Source organism: Callospermophilus lateralis, chromosome 1, assembly GCF_048772815.1.
Source record: "Callospermophilus lateralis isolate mCalLat2 chromosome 1, mCalLat2.hap1, whole genome shotgun sequence".
NCBI classification, from domain to species: Eukaryota; Metazoa; Chordata; class Mammalia; order Rodentia; family Sciuridae; genus Callospermophilus; species Callospermophilus lateralis.
Genome location: NC_135305.1, coordinates 209,269,197 through 209,290,187, shown reverse-complemented (window position 1 = coordinate 209,290,187; position 20,991 = coordinate 209,269,197). Strand labels below are relative to the sequence as shown.

General features: G+C 58.9%; 1 protein-coding gene across 11 annotated transcripts in view; it reads left to right on the top strand.

The window, feature by feature from the left end:
- The window catches only part of Crtc1 (CREB regulated transcription coactivator 1), a 69,873-nt gene that overhangs the window by 23,646 nt on the left and 25,236 nt on the right, over window positions 1-20,991 (top strand). For all 11 annotated transcript variants that reach the window (XM_076845665.1, XM_076845656.1, XM_076845626.1 and 8 more), the window contains exon 2: window positions 20,414-20,530. In XM_076845665.1, coding sequence (XP_076701780.1) covers window positions 20,414-20,530 — 117 coding nt within the window. The remainder of the gene's footprint in view (window positions 1-20,413; window positions 20,531-20,991) is intronic.

Genomic DNA, 20,991 nt, shown 5'->3' with positions numbered 1-20,991 from the left:
CTGGCTTTGACCTTGCAATCCTCCTTCTTCAGCCTCCTGAGCTTCTGGGATTACAGATGTGTGCCACTGCACCCAACCCCAGCCCTTTTTATTTAGAGATGGGGCCTTGCTAATTTTCTGAGTCTGGCCTCAGACTTAAGATCCTCCTGTCTTGGCCTCCTGAGTCGCTGGGATTATAGGCGTGCACTCCCTGCTTGGCGGGACGTGTCATTATATAGGCACTCATCCATTGGTGGGTTTCCCCTTTTGTTGGCTCTATCAGTTGTGTTCTTCTGAGCACGTGTGTGCAAGGGTTTGCATGGGTGTGTTTGTATTCCACTGGGGCCTAGACCTGGGAGTGGCATTCCTGGGTCATGGAAACTTGGCATTTAACTTGTCGAATTGACAAGCAGGGAGTTTTGTTTTAAATAGAATAGAGACCTGCTATGTGTTTTAACACGGAGAGCAGCACCATCTGAATTGAAGAAAGGGAAGGAAGGAAGGGCATGTGTGTCGGCTACATGCAGGGGGTTTTCTGTCTAGGGGACACCTGGACAAGGTGAATGATGACCCAGACTGGGACCAGGGGAGGGGCTGCTAATGGGCCCTGAAGGTCAGACTGTAGAGTGCAGGGAGTGCAGAGGGGACCCCAGCCCCTGCCCCTGCTTTCTTTTGCCCTGGTGGGTGCCTGGGGCTGGTGACGCCTGCTCCATGGTGAGGCGGCTCCTGACCATTCCCTGCACTGCGAGTGTCCCTTGGACTGGCTGAGCGCGCTACAAATGCTGCCGTGGTCTGAGGACAGGGAGGCGGGTGACGTCCAGCCCCGCTGGGTCCTGGAGGCCTGGCTGGGAGTCTCGGGGAGCTCCGGGAATGTAGAGTTGCCCAAAGGGTAGTGGCGGACTGTGGCAGGCCCAGGACCCAGCCTCCTGGATCACAGCATGACTTTAGTGTTCTTATGTAACCCCGACACTGAGCTATGTCTAAAAAATGGAGCATTAAAGCTATTTTGGGCCCGTGGTAATGAGGGCATCTCACTTTTGTCTTATCTTCCCGTGGTCCCCACCATCCTGTGGGGAGGTGGCGTGGAACGGGCTGCTCCTCGAGAGAGGCTGTATCAGCCATGTGTCGGGGGTGATGCCGCTTTTTTTTTTTTTTTTTTTAAATTTTTTTTTTAATATTTTATTTTTTTAGTTCTCGGCGGACACATCATCTTTGTTTGTATGTGGTGCTGAGGATTGAACCCGGGCTGCACGCATGCCAGGCGAGCGCGCTACCGCTTGAGCCACATCCCCAGCCCCAAATGATGCCGCTTTAAGACATCATTTGCTGGGCATGGGCTGGGGGCGTGTTCTGGAAGAATGGCCGCAGCGCTTAGGATCCCGGAGGCAGTGACCCTGCGGGAGCAAGGCTGGGCCTCCTCCTCCACCGCATCTGGGATGTAACTTCCCGAGTTGGTCAGGCACCTGTCAAAAACCAGGCCTGACAGTTTCAAGACGGGCACGGGGCTGCTTAGGGGAGGCCCCGCTCGACGGTGTGGGCGGGGTGGGCTCCCTGCCCGGACCGAGGGGCCGCTCGTGGGGAGGCAGGCCCTCTTTCAAGTGGCCGGCGTCCCCCGCTGGTGGTTTGCGTTATTCAGTTGGTGATGAGATTTAAAATTAAACTGCAAAGGATCTGTTCCCCCAGCTACAAATAGAGACGTGTGCTCGCACATTCCAGAAACCGCGCGCACACCAGGGGTGTGTTTGGAGGCATCGTGGAGAAGCAGGGAGTGCTGGAACCCCTCCCTCGTCCCCATCGTGTCTCTCTCTCTCTCTCTCTCTCTCTCTCACACACACACACACACACTCACTCTTCATGTGTAGGGCCTCAGTCTCTCTGTTTTCTGTGACTGCTGTGACAAGTGACCACAAATGCGGTGGCTTAAAACAACAGAAATATTCCCTCCCAGTTCAGGAGGCCAGAAGTCCAAGATCAGGGTGTCCTCGGGCTCCAGGACAGGATCCTTCCTGGCCTCTGGCAGCTTTGGGGGTTCAGGTCTGTGGCTTGTGGCCACACACCCCAGCTGCTGTCTCCGGCATCTCCTGGGCTTCTCTCCTCTGTCTGTCTGTCTGTCTGTTCTTGTCTTCAGGGGACACCAGTATTTGGATTAGGGTCCACCCTCGTCCAGAATGACCTCGTCGTAACTAACGACATCTGCAAAGACGCTCTCTCCAAATAAGGTCCCTTCACAGGGACTGGGGTTAAGGTGTGACACGAGCCACCACAGACTCTCTACCATGTCCTCACTAGCTCTTTTTCTTTTGTGACGGGGTGGGGGTGTTCTGGGGCACCCGACCACTGAGCCACATCCCCAGTCCTTTTCTTTAGAAACAGGGTCTCATTGAGTTGCTTAGCGCCTCGCTGTTGCTAAGGCTGGCTTTGAACTCATGTTCCTCCTGCCTCAGCCTCCTGAGCAGCTGGGGTGACAGGTGTGACCACCGCCCCCGCCTCACTAGCTCTTAAACAGGTCCTTGGCTTTCCTGAAGCAGGCAGTATGTACCCCATTTCACATTGGGCACCTGGGAATGCCCAGGTCACTGGGAAGCTGGGTCCCCATGCTGTCCTGTACCCCAGCAGAGCAGAGCATGGGGGGTGTGCTGTTGGCCTTGATCCGTGGGTTTTGGGGACGTGCACTGCCAGACCTTCACACCTGTGACCCACTCACTGACATCCCAACCTCCCGCCATCCTGCCAGTGGGGACTCTCAGCGGTGTTGGGTATGGGAAACTGAGGCCAAGTGATTTGGCACTGGGTCCCTTGGCCGGTGAGAGTTAGACCTGGGGCACAGTGCAGGCGTGGCTCGTGGGCCCCATCTGGCCTACCACAATGCTGGTGTGGTAGGTTGGGTAGTGACCCCAGCACTCCCACCACGTCCTATCTCCTGGCACCTGTGACTGGGGCCTTTTTGGAAAAGCGGTTGTTGGGGTGTGATTTGTGATTAAGATCTCGGTGACGTGGTCCTAAATTTTGAGTTGGCCCTGAACCCAGTGACTGGTGTCATAAAAAGAGGAGACCAGACAGAGACAGAGCCCAGGGAGAGGTCATGTGATGATGGAGGCAGAGATTGGAGTGACATGGCCAGAGCCAAGGTCCAGCAGGGACTGCTGAGCATCACCAATGTTGTGACTGAGGTGAAATATACAGACTATGTAATCAACCAGTTTATTTATTTTAATTTTTTTAAGCTGCAGATGAACACAATATCTTATTCATTTATTTGTCACATGGTGCTGAGGCTCAAACCCAGTGCCTCCTGTGTGTGAGGAGTGCTCTGCCACTGAGCCCCAGCCCCAGCCCCTGAAATTAACCATGTTAAAGGGAACATTCTGTGGTTTTCACAACATTCGGAGCATTGTGCCTTGATGGCTTCTGTCCAGTTCTAGAATGTCTCTGTGTCCCCCCAAAAGGAGATGTGTCCATCACATCACTCCCCACCCCTCCCCCAGCCCTGGGGGCTCCTGACCTGTTTTCCCTCTCTCTGGCTTTGCCTGTTCTGGACATTTCATGTGAGTGGCATTATGTGCCATTTGGCCTGTTGTGTCTGGCTTCTGTCACCCAGCACCGTGTTGCTGGGGCTCACCTGTGTTGGAGCTGGCCACGGTCATTCCTTTTTATGCCTGACTAGTAGTCCAGTGTGTGGATGGACCACATCTTAAGATCCACTTTTCTGTTAGGTCATCACTTTTCTCTGCTGTAGCGCTGGGGCTCGCATCCGGGCCTCTTGCACAGCAGGCAGGTGCCTTGCCGCCGGGCTACGTTTGCCTGCTGCCTCTTCTCCCCACTCTCCACCTCAGTTCCCAGCTTCGTTTACATCCCTCTTCACTCTCCCACCTGTCCCTCTTTGTCCCACATCCCTGCCTTTGGTGACACTTTGGTAGTACAGGCAGTGAGAAGCAGAGGAGGGTGAGTGTCCCCATCGCCCCAAGTGCAGAGCCGGGTCCAGATGCAGGACCTGAGCCCCGAGTCGATGCGTCGGCCCCGCTGTGAGCTCCACGTGCAGCGTAGAGTGCTGGAGGTTCATGGTGGAGGCCAGTTCAGAGTGGGGGGCTGGGGTCCCAGACAGGGTTCCCGCAGTGGCCTCATCCCTCACTGGCCTGCATGATAGACAGAGGACAGAGGACCTCAGGATTGTGGAAGGTGAGGCACTTGCTTGGTGTTTCCTGCCTAATCGCCATTTGGAGTCAAGAGCAGGAAGCTCGCAGCCACGAGCCCTGGGGGTCAGCGAGGCCTCCAGCAGGAGAGTGCGTCAAGGGGCGTCGGGCCCAGGTGGAACAGGGCGGTCCACTTTCTGAGTGCCTGGTCTGTGGCAGCTTCATCAAAAGTGACACACACTGGTGAGGCTTTGGGGTGGGGTGGTTTACTCAGGGCTCCCAGAAGGGACGACCGGCAATGGTGTCCCTTCCTGTGTTAGTCAGCTGTCACCGGGACACAGTGCCGAGATGATCTCCTTAAAGGAAGAGGTGTATTTTGGTTTCAGAGGTTTTAGTCCGTGGTCACCTGGCCCTGTTACCTTGAGCCTGTGACAAGGCTGTACATCGTGGCACAGAGCATGTGGCGAGGCGGCTGTCGCCTCATGGCAGCCAGGAAGCAAAGAGACAGAAAGGGGCCAGGCGTCTCCAGGACGCCCAGGGCCTCACTTCTCCCCTAGGCCCCGCCTCCTGAAGGGTCCCTCGCTTCCCCAAAGCCCCACGGCTGGGGACCAGGCCTGCTGCACAGGTACCCTTGGGGGACTTTCCAGATCTATGGCACCATCTCACCCAGGGAGAAGCGTGGCTTGAGTGACGCTGTGACACCCTTACCTGAGCATAAAACCTCCACAACAGAGCTGCAGTCTTCACGGGGATGGCCGCAGGTTGAGAGAGTGACTCGGGGGCCTCCTTGGGGAGCGTCAGTGAGGATTCGCGGTGACCGCAGGGTGGGCGTCGCAGGGTGGACGTGGGCCTCAGCAGCATCCTTGGGGTTCCTGATTCAATCGCAGGGAGGGAGAGGGGACAGCTGTTCCATCCGCAGGCAGGTGTGAGAGTGTGTGGTGCCTTCTCCACTTGCTGGGACTGTCTCCAACTTGAGAGAGGTGACAGGTCTTGAGAGAGGTGATAGGTGGTGTCGTTTTTGGTCCGGGGAGGGGCTTCCGTGATGAGCCGGGTGTGGGTCCAGCAACTGTGCTGCTGGGGGCTCAGGAGCCTCCTGCGCCTCAGCCCCGCCCACCCACCTGGGTCCTTGGTTTCCCTAGGCCAGGGGAGATGGTCCCACCTGCCTTAGGTTGGGAAGCCATGCGGATAAATGTCCCTGGCTCCTGTAACAAGCGGCCACAAACCAGGTGGCTGGAACCACAGGAATGAGCTCTCGCAAAGTCCTGGAGGTTCCAAGTCCAAATTTCAGGCATCAGCAAGGGCGCCTGGGCCTCCCCAGCTCCAGGGGAGGGTCCCTCCTGCCTCCTGTGGCTTTTGGGGGTCGCAGGCATTCCTTGTCTTGGAGCCATCCCTTCAGTCCTTGCCTTCCCCTCCTGATCTGTCCCCCCTTTTTCTGTCTCTTATGAGGGCGTCAGCCATGGGATTTGGGGTCCTTCGTCGGTACTCCAGGATAAGTTTTTCATCCTTGGATCGTTTGCTTATTTCCATCTCAAAGTCCCTTTTCTCAGATAAGGTCGTTCACTCTCGGGTTCCAGGACATGGCTGTGTCTTTCTGGAGACATAGGTGAGCCCGAATCTGGGCTGTGATTGAGAGTTTGGCCAGTGCCTGTGTGTTGTGGACTCAGACATAGATGTGGTCCCTGCGTTACACTCTCTTCTCAGTTCCCAAAGGTCTCTGGCCCTGTGAACACCTGGGCCCTGTTGGGGATCATCTCCCCTGTATCCCCCTGGGGACATCTGTGGGAGCTGGTGTGCTCCCTTTGTCCCTGCAGACCTCTCCATGCTCCCCCTGGGAGCCAGTGTCCTCTCTCCCCCGCCCACTAGACTCTCATTGATGTTTAACCCTGTTCTCCGGTTCCGCTCCTGCCCTGTGCCATACTGATTTGGGGGATCTCTGACCTCTGTGGGGCCTCTGTACTTTGTGCCCCTGTCACTTCTCCAGCTCTCGCCTGAACCTGGTCACCCACCAGCAGCTTGGCTCAACTTCGGCTTCCCTGCTGTGGCCTCTGGGGAGCCCCTTGCCATCCTCACCAAACATCTACCATCAGGCCATCTCTTTGGTGTCTGGAAGTTTAGGCCTGCCTCTGTACTGGACAGGAGGAACCTGGGGTCATTGGTCCCCTCCCAGAGCCCAGGAGGCCTTGGTCACCTTCCTCAGAGGACAGAGTGGCCTGGCTGTCCCCCAGCCCCACGTGTGGGGCCCTCAGTCCACACTGAAGAAGTCTTAAGTTCCAGTCTGAGCTGTCCATGCCTGAGGGTGAATGCCTGGTGAATGCAGCTTGGTCCCTGGTACCTGCTGGCCGGCCTATGCCCTCCTCTGGAAGCCCCGCTGGTGTGGCCTGGCCGGGCTCCCCTCTTGGCTGCGCTTTGTGCTCTCCCTTCCTCATCCTGGCCTGTGTGCGCCTCTCCTGGTCGGGTCACCGGGCTCTTCTTTTGTTCTGGAGAATCCCTTCCTTGCTGTCTGTGGCCTTTCTGAACTGCTAGCTGCCATCCCTGCCGCCTCCACCCTCCTGCTCTGCCCAGTCCTCTCGAGGACTTCCCTGGGTTGGGGGCAGGTCCTACCCTGGGCCCCTCTGTGCCCGCGTGGATTTCCCGTGGATTTCTGGAACACGTGGTACGTCTCAGCTCTGGAGCTGGCCACGGCACCCAGATACGCTCTCCCCTGATTCTTGTGCCCTAGTCCTCAGTCTTGTCCGACTTGAGGCCGTGCCCTGGAATGGGATCTGGCTGCTTGCTCTCCTGACGCAAGAACATCTTTGCGCATAAATCTGCATTTTGGATGGTCTCCCTCAGGACGGCTTCCCAGAAGTGGGATTACCGGGTTGGAGGTCGGGAACGTGGCTCAGGCTCTCCACAGATGCTGCCAAATGGCGCTGCCAATGCTACCGGCCACCTGCCTCGGAGTCCTGATCATTTCCGCCCCTGCTGATGTGTGCTGGCCTTGTTTCACCCCTGGGTCCCCTGGGTGGCAGTGGAGGACACTAGGTCTGGGGAGGAGAAGATGCTGCCCCGGGGGCCCTTGGGGCTGGAGCCTCGAGCAGTAGTGGGTTGACTCCCCCGCCCAAAAGAAAACCAGTGAACAGTCACTCACAACCATTCATGACTGCGAGTACGACCTCATGTGGAAATAGGGTCTTTGCAAATCTAATCAAGTAAGTATATGGTTCTGGGTGGTTTCTGAATCCAGTGACTGGTGTCCTTATAAGAAGAGAAGGTCACTGGGGATGTGGCTCAAGCGGTAGCGCGCTCGCCTGGCATGCGTGCGGCCCGGGTTCGATTCTCAGCACCACATACAGACAAGGATGTTGTGTCTGCCGAAAACTAAAAAAAAAAAATATTAAAAAAAAAAAGAATAAGATAAGGTTGTGGCTCAGAGGTGGAGCACTCGTCGGGCACGTGTGGGGCACTGGGTTCGATTCTCAGCACCACATAGGAATAAACAAACAAAAATAAAAGTGTTGTGTTCATCTACGACTTTTATATATATGTATATATAAAGAAGGTACAATTAAAAAAAGAGAGACAGGAAGGGAGGGGGACATGTGCGGAGGCAGAGATTAGGGTGATGTGTCTATAAGCTCTGGGCATTGCGGGAGCCACCAAAGAGGCCTAGGGCAGATTCTGCCTCCCAGCCTCGGGGGAGCCCCCCTGCCCACACCTTGACTTTGAACTTATGCCCCCAGAACTGTGAGGGAATGTATTTCTGTTGTTTCAGCCACTTGGTTTGTGGTTGTTCGTTATAGCAGACAACAAATACGCCCACCAGGAACTTCCTCCTGCTCCCTCCTTTGGAAGCCGATTTGGTTCTGAAAGCCTCTTTGGTCCCCAGCCCCATGGCCTCCCGTAGGTGGTAGGTGTCAGCCTGGCCCTGCTGGAGCCCCGGGAAGCTCCCCCAAGTCACAGGTGAAACCAGATGCCCGGCTCCTGCCTGTCCCTCAGTGGTTCCCGCAGAAGCCCAGCTCATCTGCGTGGTGGGATCCCTGCTTCCTCCACAGACTGGGGGAGGGCGGCCTCGGTGCGGTCGCCTGCGCAGTGGGGGTGGCTGCCCTCCTTCCTCTTCTCAGCTGACCCCATGCTGAGGACGTCCGTATATGACCAGGGCCTTGAGTGTAAGTGGTAAAAAGCCACCTCAACACTCCCAGGCTGGCCATGGCCTTCCCTGGGTGGCAGCAGCTCCTCAGCCCCTTCGGCAAGGTCACCTGCCCTTTGCCTTGGCTCCGTGTGGACCATGATGCTCAGTTCCAGGACCTTGTGGCTCCCCTGGGCCTGCTGGGACACATCCCGGGCAGGAATGGCCTCTTGGCCTGCTGCGCGGAGCCCCCTATACCTGCGCGGTCAGCAGGTGGGAAGCCATGCTCGCCCAGCCCCCAGCCTTGAGGCGGAGGAAGAGGCCGCCAGGTTCAGTGCCCGGGAGACCCCAGATCCTCTCTGTCCACCCCGTTTAGCCCTGGGGCCTGGGGATGTAGTTGGAAGGGCTTCTGAGGGGGTCCTGTGACCCTTCCCCACTGGACAGGTGCACTGTAGAGTCACTGACATCTGCCACCCTCCCCCCTGTGTCCTGGTCTCCAGCCCTGCCTCCTCACCCCTCCGTAGTGACAGCCCTGATGGCTGACCTGGACTGGTCCCTGCTGCCCTCACTCCCTGGGACTGTCCCCAACTGCTGGGCCTCCACTTCTGCCCCTGCTGTTGCCTCTGCCTGATCCCCTGCCTCTCTTACGCTTCACTCTGGAGGGTCCCCATCTTGGGCCCTCCCACCCAGCTTGGCTCTGTGTGTCCTGCCTCTCCTGGGCCCCAGTGGACCCTGCTCTGCGGCCCAGGCCTCCTCCCTTGAGACCCCTGCCCTGGGCTCCTCCTTGCCTCGTCACAGCCCTTCTGTTACTTGCCAAAACTCCTGGGGACCAGCTCAGAGACGCTGTAGCCCCAGTGGCCTCCTGACCCTGGAGAGCTGGCTGCCTTTCCTGCTGTGCCCTAGCCGTGGCTGAGCCCATTTCACAGATGAGGCAGGACGGGGGTCGGGGCCGGGTTCATAGCTGCCACAGCAAAGTCCAGGGACCAAGTGGCTTCATCCAATAGAAGCCTCGTCATTCTGGGGGCCAGAGGCCCAGGATGGCGGTGCGGCAGGGCTGCTTGCTTCGGAGGCCGCGAGGGAGTCCGCCCCAGCCCGCCTCTGAGCTCCCGGCAGCCCTCGGCAGTTCCTTGGCTTGTGGCCTCGTGAGTCCAGGCTCTGTCCTCACATGGCCTTCTTGTCTCTGTGTCTGTGTCCTCCCCTCTTCTTAGGAGGACGCCAGTCATTGGATTTAGGGACCTCCCTAAATCCAGGGTGATCTCATTTTCAGATTCTTAACTAATTACATCTGCAAAAAACTTAATTTCAAATAAGGTCACATTGCGAGGCTTCCGTGGGCAGGAATTTAGTGGGGCGAGGAGTCTGGGGCGGGTTCTGTTTTGTGCAGGATATATCCTGGGCTGCCCACCTTCAGTCCCCATGCTGAGCTGGGCTTGGTGGCACATGCCTGTCATCTCATCTCCTCAGAGTCTGAGGCAGGAGGACCCTGTCTCAAAAAAAAGAAAGAAATGGAAAGAGGCGGGCGTGAGGCTCAGTGGTGGTGCCTGCCCAGCCCTGCTCCCACCCTGGCACAGTCAGAAGCAGAGAGGTCCTGCTGTCCAGGTGGCCTGTCCTGCCTTGCAGCCCGAAACGCCTCCAAGCGGATGGTGGCTCCTCTGGCAGCTCCCACCCGAGACCCCTGGGAGGGCCTCTTGCCTTATATTCACGAGGCGGAATCCAGAAATTCGCCCACAGTCCGACTGTCAGTGTCAGCTGTCCGGCATCCCTGGAGGACAGGCATCAGCTGGTCACTCCTACATCCTAGACTCTCCCCAGGGCTGGGTACAGCAGAGTGTAGCTCAGTGACCCCTCCCTGTGCCTTCACACCCCTGTGTCCTGTGAACTCCTTCAGAGAGTCTGGGATCTGTGGGTCTTGACAGGGCTTGGCTGGTTGTGGCCGCTCCCTGAAGACTTGGGGTGTAGGGCCATTTAGGGCTCCCCAGTTCTAGATATGGCTGTCCGTGGACACTTGCTGGGGGCAGCACGGGTCCCTGGCTGTCAGGGCATGTCAGCCTCCTGGACAGACACAGGCAGGCAATATTCCCATGACAGGGTGCTATTGTTTGAATTTTGTGCTCCTCCAAATTCATATGAGGAAGCCCCCACCCCTAATGTGACCGTATTTGGAGATGGGGCTTTTACGAGGTCATTAAGGCTAATGAGGCCGAAGAGCAAGGCCCTAGTTTATAGGATTGGTTTTGAAGAGGAAGAGAGAAATTACATCTGCACCCCATGTACCCAGACAGGGCCCTGGAAAACCCAGGGGGCAGATCCCTGCCAGCCAGGAAAGCACCCTCGCCAGGAGTGGAATCAGCTGGCACCTGGTCTCAGAATTCCAGCTTCCAGGGGGTCATTTTGGAAGCAAGCCACGGGGTCAGAGAGGTCACCTCCTGAAGAGGTGGTATTTGGCTTGAAACCCAAATGGTGACCAGGAGCCACCATAGAAGCTTCCAGACAAGGGTGTGGTAAGTGCAAGGGCCCAGTGGCAGAATGCAGGAAGGCCTGGGGACTGCAGTGGGAGGTTTGGGGTGGCCTCCAGGGCCGTGAAGTGCAGCCCTCAAACTCAGGGACGCTCCTGGTGACAGGCGATGTGCTCACAGGCCCTGGAGAGAGCCTGGCTTGTAACCAAGGCCCCTCCTGATACCATGTGACAGGCAGTCCCCTGCTTCTCAGTGCCTCAGTTTCCCTGCTCGCAAAACGTGGGTGCAGTCGTGTTCCCGCCCTTGCAGGGCTGCCGGGAGGCCCCACTCAAAGAGGGCGCTCTGCCAGCTGGCAGGCCGGGGTCTCCTGTCGGGGGAGGGAGCCCCTGTGAACCAGCTGTGCTGCTCGCTGCCCCTAGGGACATCCCTCCATCCCCGCCAGAGCATCCGTGTTCCACAGCCGCCACCAGCAGAGAAACAGAACGTGCTCACGGCGACCCTGATTCAGTTGGGTCTGGAAATTTGGCAGCGGCAGCAGAGCCTGATTAAAGGCATTCCAGGCCCCGGTGTTTGTGTATTTGGTTCTGTATTTACACTTGGGGAGCGAGAGAGGAGGCAGCCCCGGAGCGTCCCGAGGGCCGGGCCTCAGTGACTCAGCCTGGAATCCACGCGCCTCTCAGGCTCTCATTCACTCCCGCTCCGGCCTTCCTCCCCGCTCGTCCGCGTTTCCCCAGATGCTCCGCACAGCCAGCTCGTGGGGCCCCTCCGTCGGCCTGGGGGCCAGGGGGCCAGGCAACAGCAAAGCTCCACAGACACTCTCTCCAAACGTGCCCCAGATGTGAGTGTGAGAGTTAAGCTCTGAAGCTGCTAGAAGGAAACCCAGGGGCAGCTCTTCCTGACCTTGGACAGCAGTGGACACTGAGACATAACAAAAGCACAGCAGCAAGGTACATTGGACACCATCCCAGTGAAAACTGTTGTGCTTCAAAATCCATCCTCAGGCATCTGAAAAGACAACCTGTAGGATGGAAGAAAAATATTTGTAGTTTGTGTATTTGATGGGGGATGAATTTCCAGAGTATCTAATAAACTTCTTACAAACCAACAAGGAAAAGACGGTGCAGTTTAAAAACGGGCAAAGGACTTTGAATAGACTTTTTCCCAAAGGCGACTTGTAGAGAGCCGACAGGCAATGCAGATGCCCAGCGTCACCAACCACCGGAGAAATCCAAGTTCAGAAGCACCATGAAAGTCCGGTGCTATGGCACATGCCTATAATCCCAGGGCTCAGGAGGCTGAGGCAGGAGGATCACAAGTTCCAAGCCAGCCTCAGCAAATGTGAGGTGCTAAGCAACTGAGCGAGACCCTATCTCTAAATAAAACATAAAATGGGCTGGGGATGTGGCTCAGTGTTTAAGCACCCCTGGGTTCAGTTACTGGTACACCACCCCCTTCCTGCCCACCCAAAAAATAGCACAGCGAGACGCCATCTCACACCCCCGACTGCTGTTATCCCAAACCAGTGACCTGGGGGGCGGCTCTGGTGGAGCGCTTGCCTGGTGTGCACAAGGCCTGGGCCCCATCCCAGGGCCGCACACACACGGAACAGGCATTGGGGAGGAGGCGGAGGCCTGGAAGCCTCCTCCATGGCTGGCGGGAGCCTAGTGTGGCGGGCTGCTGAGGAGCATGGCCTGCAGGTCCGCCACAGGTAATGCAAGACCTGCAGCCTCCCCAGGCAGAGCCGTGAGGTTGGGAAGTGGGTGCAGATACAGCTCGTGTTCCCTGCAGATTGTTCCCAGCACAAAGTTTCAGTTTCTGGAGTCACAGCCCAAGTATCCATCAGCTGGTGAATAAATAAATAAGCGGAAGCGAGGCGCACACATGCGTGGAGTACCCTGGGCTGTAGGAGGAGTGAGGCCCCCGTCCTGGACACAGCGCAGGCAGACCTCAAAGATACGTCACGTGAAAGAAGCCAGACACAGTTGCCACACATGGCAGGATTCCTTGATGTGTGATGTCCAGGAAGGTGAATCCGCGGAGATAGAAGGCAGATCAGTGGCCGCCCGCGCTGGGGGAGGGGACGGGGAGAGACCGCTGGTGGGGCTGGGCCGTTCTTAGGGGATGGAAACATCTGGAGCCAAAGCGATGGCTGCACAGCACACTCAGGGTCACTGAGTTGGGGTACTGACGTGTGGTTTCCCATCTTTTTTAAAAAATGCACATTTTTTAATCTGAAATAAAAAGGGGCTGGGGCTCAGTGGTGGTGCGCTCACCTAGCACGTGTGGGGCACTGCGTTGGATCCTCAGCGCCACGTAAAATAAAGATCTTGTGTCCACCTACAACTAAAAAGTACTTTCAACAAAACAATAAAAAGGAAGCAAGCACCAGGCGCAGCTGGGGTGGTTCTGGGCTCAGTCCTGGCCTGCGGCTCTGCGGGCCGCCCGCCCAGGTCTCCTTGTGGGCAGCGTCCGCCCTCAGGGCCTCGCACTGACTGCTCTGCACCAGGGCTGTGCCCCTTTTTCCATCCAGCCTGCCGTCTTCACCGCTGCCCTCCTAGTGACCCAGGGCCCCCAGCACCAAGGTGAAGGATCTACCAAGGGACATGCAGTGTCCCTAGGGCATCACATCTTCACCCCTGCCTGGAGCAGGGCCTGTCAGAAATCTGAGGAATGTGCATTTGGGGCGTTTTGCTCTGGGGCAGTTCCTTTTGCCCTTGGAGGAGCCCAGAAAAGGCTCAGGAGTCAGACGTTCAGGGTTCTAAGTCAGTTGGCGAGCACGAGCCTCCCCCCAGCTTTGATGTCACTCAGGAGAAGCTGCAGGGAGCTCATCAAAGGCCGGTGCCCAGGGCTGGGTGGAGGGCTTGGGCTCACGTCCAGCCTCCTCCCCCTGGAACCAGCCCTCCCTGTGTCTGGGGCGCCGTTTCCCACCAGGCCAGCCCCCTGGGGTGTGCAGAGTTGCTCTGTCCAGCCCCCGGAGCTCTGGAGCCTGTGCGTGGTGCTGTGATCTGGGACGAGGCCCATGCCCACTCCTGCGGGCCTTGTTTTAAATCCGAGGTCTCGGCCGCAGGGAGCAGATGGCGCCTCCCCCAGGAGTGCGGGGTGGGGATGGGGGGCGGTGTCAGGGCTTCAGGCGGTTTATTTGCTGTGGGCCTGGGCACCAGGAGCAGGCCCTGGAGCTGTAGGGCTGAGGTCCCTGGCCTGCCTGTTGATGCAGAGTGTCACTGAGAGCTTCCGTCCTCTCAGCCGCTCTCTGACCTTGGCTGCCACTGTGGTCCTCAGACCCGGTGCCACCAGCCCCAGGGTCTTTGCACTTAACATTTGCCCTTCCCTGTTCTTTGCCATGTCCTCGAGGCCTTCATGCTTTCAGCCCAGCCTGAACCTCCACGTTTGCCTTCTGTCCCCGCCGCTTCTTGCCCGTGTACGTGCTGAAGTCCACCAGCCCCTGGGCTCCGCAGGTAGCGCTCTGTCTTTCTGGCCTGCTGCCAGTGCCCTCCACACAGAGCAGGGCCCAGTGTTGGCCAGATGCTTTCCTTGGGGACGCTGTCATGTCAGCCATTGCAGACTGGCCACTGGCCAGTGTGAACTGTCAGAAGGACGCGGCTGTCTGCGGAGGGGGCAGTCTCCTGCCACCACGACTCCCAGGACGCTTGGAGGACCCCGTGGAGCCCTGTCCCTGTGTTCAGAGCCCCTCTGCCCAGGCTGCCTTCCTGGGACTCCACCTCAGGCTTGCAGGGCCTGGGTGTCGAATGACCCAGGACACCAAGTGACACGGGCTGGAGCTGGCACAAACAGCACGCCCTCCCCTCCCTCAGCGGCAGTACCTGCCACTTCTACACTTGGACAGCCCCCCTTTGTCCTCGAGCCTCAGTTTTCATATCTTGGCCGTGGGGGAGGGGCAGCAGCCTGTGTGGGAACAGGCCGGGCGCGGACCCTGCCTGGGAATCCAGGAGCCGTCTGTGAAAGGTTCCTCACATCTCACTGTCCCCCGCATGTGCTGGACTCCACCACTGTCCGGCTCTGCTCTGGGCCTTAGGGAGCTGACAGTGTGACCAGAGACAGACCCACAGAGCTCGGTCAGGGGCTCAGCTGGAGAAGGCAGCTCTCCAGGGCTGGGTGGTGTCCTGTTCCCAGGGAGATGCTTCCTGGGGGAGGCAGTGCCTGTGAAGGCCCTGTAGCAGCCGTGACTTGTGTGGGCGGCGGAAGGGCCCCCGAGGAAGCCCGTGTGCTGGGGTACAGTGTTGGGGAAAGTGGAGGGCCAGACCATGCAGGCTGTCCCGGTGGGAGGGCCAAACTGAGACCCGCTCAGCGCACACAGCTCCTCCGTCCCCAACTCCTGTCTGCTCCCCAACTCCTGTCTGCGCCACTGCCCCTGAGCAGGGCGGAGCTGGCCAGTCTGCTCCCTTTAATCTCATTAGAAGGCCAGGCTGTTGCCCTAGTGACTGCCGACAGGCCTAACCAAAGCCACGCCATCTGCAGTAAGGTGGGGATGGTGGCAGGGGAATTGTCACCTGGTGCTGCACAGGACTCCTCAGGAGACTGGGGGCTGCCCCAGGATCTTGTCCCCTCTGGAGAAGTCGCCCTAGCCGAATCACTACAGGCCTTCCCAGGGCCACCTGGCCACTGCTCTCCAGCCTTGGGACCCTGCTTCTCCCATCCTGTGGGTGCTGGAGGATGGGCCTGCAGGAGCGTGGACACTGGGTGCAGCAGGGCCCGTCAGCACAAGGGGCCTCCTCAGGCTTCATGGGATGGGGATTGAGGATTTTGTGCAGAAGGTCGTGGGTCATAAGCAGAGGCTACACGGGAGGTGTGGGGGGTCCCTGCCTAGAAATGAGGGGCTGGGGCTGGGGCTGAGGGCAGGGCCGGAGGCTGCTCTTTACCTCGAGGGAGCTGGGGTCCTTGAGAACTGAACTGCTGCTCTGACCAGAAGCACCGGGTCCACCTCTGGGCGCAGTCCTCTGTTGTCTCCCACTGATCCCTGGTCCCAGGAGGGCTCTGGCCCCAGCCGTGCAGGGCCATGCAGGGTTCCGCTCAGGTGTGGAGTCCATGTCGTCTTGGCCACTTCCTAGCTGGGCAGCCCTGGAGCTTGCCATCCTCAGAGGGCCTGTGGGTTTGATGGTGTCACCCCAAAAGATATGCCAGCATCCTTGCTCCTAGAACCTAGGGCTGTGACCTTAGTTGGAAATATGGTCTCTGCAGATGTAACTAAAGGTCTCCAGATAAGCTCATTCTAGATTGGGGTGGCCCCTAAGTCCAGTGACAGGAACCCCTCAGTGTCCAAGGGGAATTGGCTCAGTACTAGGAAATGGATGGAAATCCATTTCAAGGACCTCCTGTAACATCTAGTGTGTGTAGATTGCGCATGTCCTCCCGTGGACTTACCCCGTGCCGCCCGCCGTTGCAGACCGTCTCCTCCACCCCCAGCCCTTTCTGTTTATTTTGAGACAGGGTCTTGCTAAGTTGCCCACACTTGCCTGGAACTTGGGATCCTCCTGCTCAGCCTCTCGAGTAGGCATGTAGCACTCAGTGACAACCATCCTCCATGACATTCAGTCCAGACCTGGTGGGTTGGGGCATCACAGGAAAGAGGCTAGGACAGAGGTGGGACCTGGGGTCTGGGAGCATCCTGTCAGTGTCCGATCCTATGAGAGGATCAGCAGGTTGGCCTCGGGCTCTTGCTGACGCCAGGTCTCTTGCAGCCTCCTGGACCGTGAGAGAACACGTCCCTGTGGTTTGGGCCACCAACCTGTGGTCCTTTGGCAGCGCCAGGATACTAACATGGCTGTCACGATGCTTAGCTGCATGGAGACCAGGGCAGGGCTCTGCACCCCAGGGGAGAGCCTGAGGAACACCCAGTGGGCCCACCCCAGAGGCCCAGGGATGGGGTGGCACGAGATGACCAGAGTGTGTGCTCCTTCCACTCCCTCACAGCCCCACTGACCCTGGGGCCAGCCTGAGACACCTCTGGGGCCTGGGAGGTCCCTTCAGAGCCAGGGCAGTGGCGGGGACATCTGTCCTCAACCGTCATCCCCTCTGACCCCAAAGGCCAGGCGCTGCTGAGTGATTGGTCACAATCAAAGGATTGAGGTTCATGGCCTGGGGATGGTGTTCTGGAAAAATCCAGGGCTGCTGCTAGGAGGCAGCAAGCGAGGGACCTGCAGCACTTCCCGTGGGTCTGCCGCAGCCGCGCAGCTCTGGTGCCAGAAGCAGCAGCGACCATCCGACCAAGTCCCAAGTGCTGGCCATCTGGTGGGCTCGGGAGGCTGAAGGACGGACATTCATGAGGCGGGGCAGTTCAGACGTGGTCATTGAGGTGACACAAGCCCAGAGATTGTGGAGCCATGACGAGAGCACAGGTAGCCCAGCCGGCGGTGCTGTACCGAGGTCGTGGCTGTCATTTGACTCCCACGCTTCAGGAGTGAGAGGTGAGCTCTGAGGGACGCTGGGCGAGGGGTGCTCGGAGCTCTCAAGGGCATCTCTGCCATTTTCTGTAAATCTACAACTTTCCCAATAAAAACAGTGTCAGGACAGTCACAGAGCCAGGGCCTGCTGTGGCGGCGACGGGGGCTGCTCCTTGGGTGGGGCAGGGAGGCCCCTCCAGGATGCGGGTGGAGGTGGGCTGGCACAGGAGAGCCCTGCGGGAGCCGGGCTGAGCAGAGTACAAGGTGGGGAGCCAGGGCATCAGGGGCCCATTCCCATGACAGGCGAGTCTGGACTCTGACCCTGGTCTGTCTGACCCTTAGGCCATAGTGAGGGGCACCCTGGGAGCTGTGGCCTGGGCTTGACATCCTCCCCAGGCCTCAGCACCCCATCTATGGCCCTTTGTCGGCTCTCGTGAGTCTGGGGTGGAGGGACGTTGTCTGGAATCTTCTGTGCCCTCCTGGGAGGTCCCTCCAGGGCCAGGCGTCTGCTCTGACCTTGGGTTACATCAAGGTCAAGACTGACTGTCACTGGAGTTGGGTAGGAGGGAGTGGCCGAGCCACTGACGGAGCCTTCCAGCTTCTTACCTTGGTCTTGTATGGCTTGCAGGTGGGCCTGTCCCCAGCCGGTGACCATGAGCTCAGAGGGCAAGAGTAGTGGCGTCTGTCCATCCCTGTGTGTGTCCGTCCATTCACCCGTGTGCCCCGTGTGCGTGTATTCACCAGCAGTGTTGCTGCAGTTCTGTGAGATCTCTGGCTTTAGGAGCACAGCATGGTGGGGGACAGGATGATGACGTGGGGGAGAGGGACATAACAAGGGATGTGGCGTGACTGTAGGAAGAGGTTGAACTAACTCCAGTGCCTCAGTGCCCAGCAGCTTGCTGAGCTGAGGTGTGAGGTCCACTGGGTAGAGCCTGGGTGGCAGGACCCTAGAGAAGGGTCCTGCTCCCAGGGGTTTCCAGCTAGGCCTGGGGGGCAGTCAGTGCCTACAGATTCAGGGAGTCCCCACGTCTACTCTCAAGTTGGGCAGTGCCAGGAGGACTGCGCTCATCTGGAACAGTCACAGGGTGGATTATCACAGCAGAGGGACGTGGGTTCAGGTCAGAAAGGGAATCGGAAACTAAGCAGTGACTTCCAGTTTCCCCTCCAGTGGAGTCACGTGGACAGTGTTGGAACCTCCCAGCTGTGTGTGACAACAGGCATGGTGTACTGCCAACCGGGGATGTTCCCTGGCCTTGGGGGCTGAGGTTTCTATTGGGGGTTTGTCCTGTCCACGTGGATAATCACCAGGGTGGCTGACATCAGTGTCTAGCTCCTCCAGAAGCTGAGCTGATACTGGGTGGCCCAGGGCCTCCGCCCTAAACCACAGTGTGGACATGGACATCTAGGGTGGCCTGAGGCCCTGGGGATACAGTAACTCTTTTTCTCGTGGTACTAGGCATGGAACCCGGGACTCATAGGCTAGGCAGGCGCTTTGCTCCTGCGCTCCACCCCCAGCCCTTTCTGTTTATTTTGAGACAGGGTCTTGCTAAGTTGCCCACACTTGCCTGGAACTTGGGATCCTCCTGCTCAGCCTCTCGAGTAGGCATGTAGCACTCAGTGACAACCATCCTCCATGACATTCAGTCCGGACCTGGTGGGTTGGGGCATCACAGGAAAGAGGCTTGGACAGAGGTGGGACCTGGGGTCTGGGAGCATCCTGTCAGTGTCCGATCCCATAGGAGGACCAGCAGGTTGGCCTCGGGCTCTTGCTGACTCCAGGTCTCCTGCGTGGACAGCACGTGCCCATGAGCGCCTCCGTTCGTGCCCGACCTCTGCGCACAGACCCGCCCTGTGACTGAGTCTAGGGAAGGGGAAGCCGAGACCTGGAGGGGTGGAGGGCTTAGGCCTCAGAGGCCACAAGGTCCACAAGAAGTGGACAGAGTACAGGCTCCTGCCCTACAGCTCTGACACGGGAGGACATGGATGAGGTCGTGGGAGGTCGGAAGGGACCTGTGCCGGGGGACAGGAGCTGCAGGGGCCCCACCCACCCTGCCTGGCCTCCCCCTCTGGCCTGCAGCTGGCCTGTTTGTCTCGCATGTCTGCCAGGAGGGACGCAGTGGGGTGTTCTTGGTGGGCGTGGCTGACGGGCAGCCACTGTGGGCCGGGGCCTCCCAGCCTGACCCCGGGCCAGGCTGCGCAGGTGCGGAGAGCCACCCAGGAGCACACGAGGTTAATCTCTCGCTCAGCCCCACTGCAGCTCACAGGAAGCAGCTGTTTACCTGGGCGAGGTGCTCTGCTGGGCGCTCAGCCAGCTCCCCAGCTTCGCTTCCCCTCCGGTGTCCGAGGCCCCCCAGGAAGCTGGGGCTGGCGTGGGAGAGCAAGCAGCCAGGCGGCCAGCTCCCGAGCCTGCCAGGAGCTGTTTGTGAGGGAACGCGAGCCGGCCTTGTTGTGTACACAGAGTGGACCTAGCAACCGCCCCTGCCGGGCCGCAGCGGACACTGCTCCCACCTTGCACCATGGCAGCCGCCTTCCTGGTGGCCGGGTAGGGATTGTGGGCCATCATCCCTGAAGGTCATCTTGCCACCAGGCCAGGGACCTCTGCCTTTGCTCCCTGCAGATTAGAATCAGCCTGGTGGGGAGGCGGGACCACCTCTCCGCCCTGTTCTGGGGCAGCAGGGTCAGGCAGGCAGCTGCAGGCCTTGCGCTGGTCGCTGTGGAGTGAGCAGCAGGGACACCGCCCCATGAAGGTGCCTGGCTGGGCCAGCTTCAGCGAGGCCTGCGGGATACCCAGAAGGAGCCTGGGGTCATGGGCAAGACCCCCAAGAACTCGGGCTGGGTCTAAGGGACTCGCTCAGCCACTCTGGTCTTGAGTAGGCTGCCACAGGGATCCGAAGGGCTACTCCTTGAAAGGCGTCATTGTCCTTTGGAGACAATGGATTCAGGCCATTGGAAAAATGGTTTCCCAGGTCCCAGGGTTCCATCCGCAGCCAGGACGAGAAGTGGTTCCCCTGGGGTACAGGGCTCCTCTTGGGCTGGTGTCTGTGGTCTTCTCGCTCCTTTGCTTGCCTGCCGGGGCAGCCAGAGAGGCAGCTGCTCCCCAAGTTCACGATCATGGGCTTCCTTGGGGGTGCTTCCTGCCCCAGGAGGACCATTCCAGTGCCTCCAGATTCTTCCGTCATTTTTGGTCACAAGACAGCTGACCTTGTTGAGGATTCTGCAGTCTCCCTAGTGGATGTGCACCTCATTGCCTAGGTCCTGTGGGCACCCTGGGGGCTGGGGCTCTGTGAGGTGCACTCGGAGGTACCCCCTCCCTCACGACAGCGGGCTACTCGTCTTTTGCAGCTTCAGCTTCAGAAGTCCCAGTTCCTGCAACTGGGCCCGAGCCGTGGCCAGTACTACGGAGGCTCCCTGCCCAACGTGAACCAGATCGGGAGTGGCACCATGGACCTGTCCTTCCAGGTGAGCCCCCTGCAGCACTGCCTTTCCTGGGGGAGCCCCTATAGCCTCCCACCTGAAGTTGGTCCAGCTCTGACCCTTCCCTCACCACAGAGCATGTGCTGTGGACTCTGAGGGCAGCTGAGGTCAGCCGACATTCGCCTGAGCCCTCCCTTCCCCTGCCTACTGTCTTTCTGTACTGGGGACATTAGGAAGCAGCGCTTCAGTCCTGGTTCACTTGCCTGTCGGCCAGCCTGTCCCCTGTGAGCAGATCCTAAAGCGAGTCTGGCTGCCCGTGAGCATTCCAGCAGCCCCTACACCTGTCCGCCGGCTGTGAGGCAGCGGGAAGTGCTCAGGGCCTCTGGGGCTTGGCTCGGTCCCGCCTCACTAATCCACAAGCCCAGCATTTCTCAGAAGGAGGCCCGGCCGCCTGACCCCACTTGTCTGCAAACGTTTCTTGGCAGAGACCCACACGGCGGCTCCCG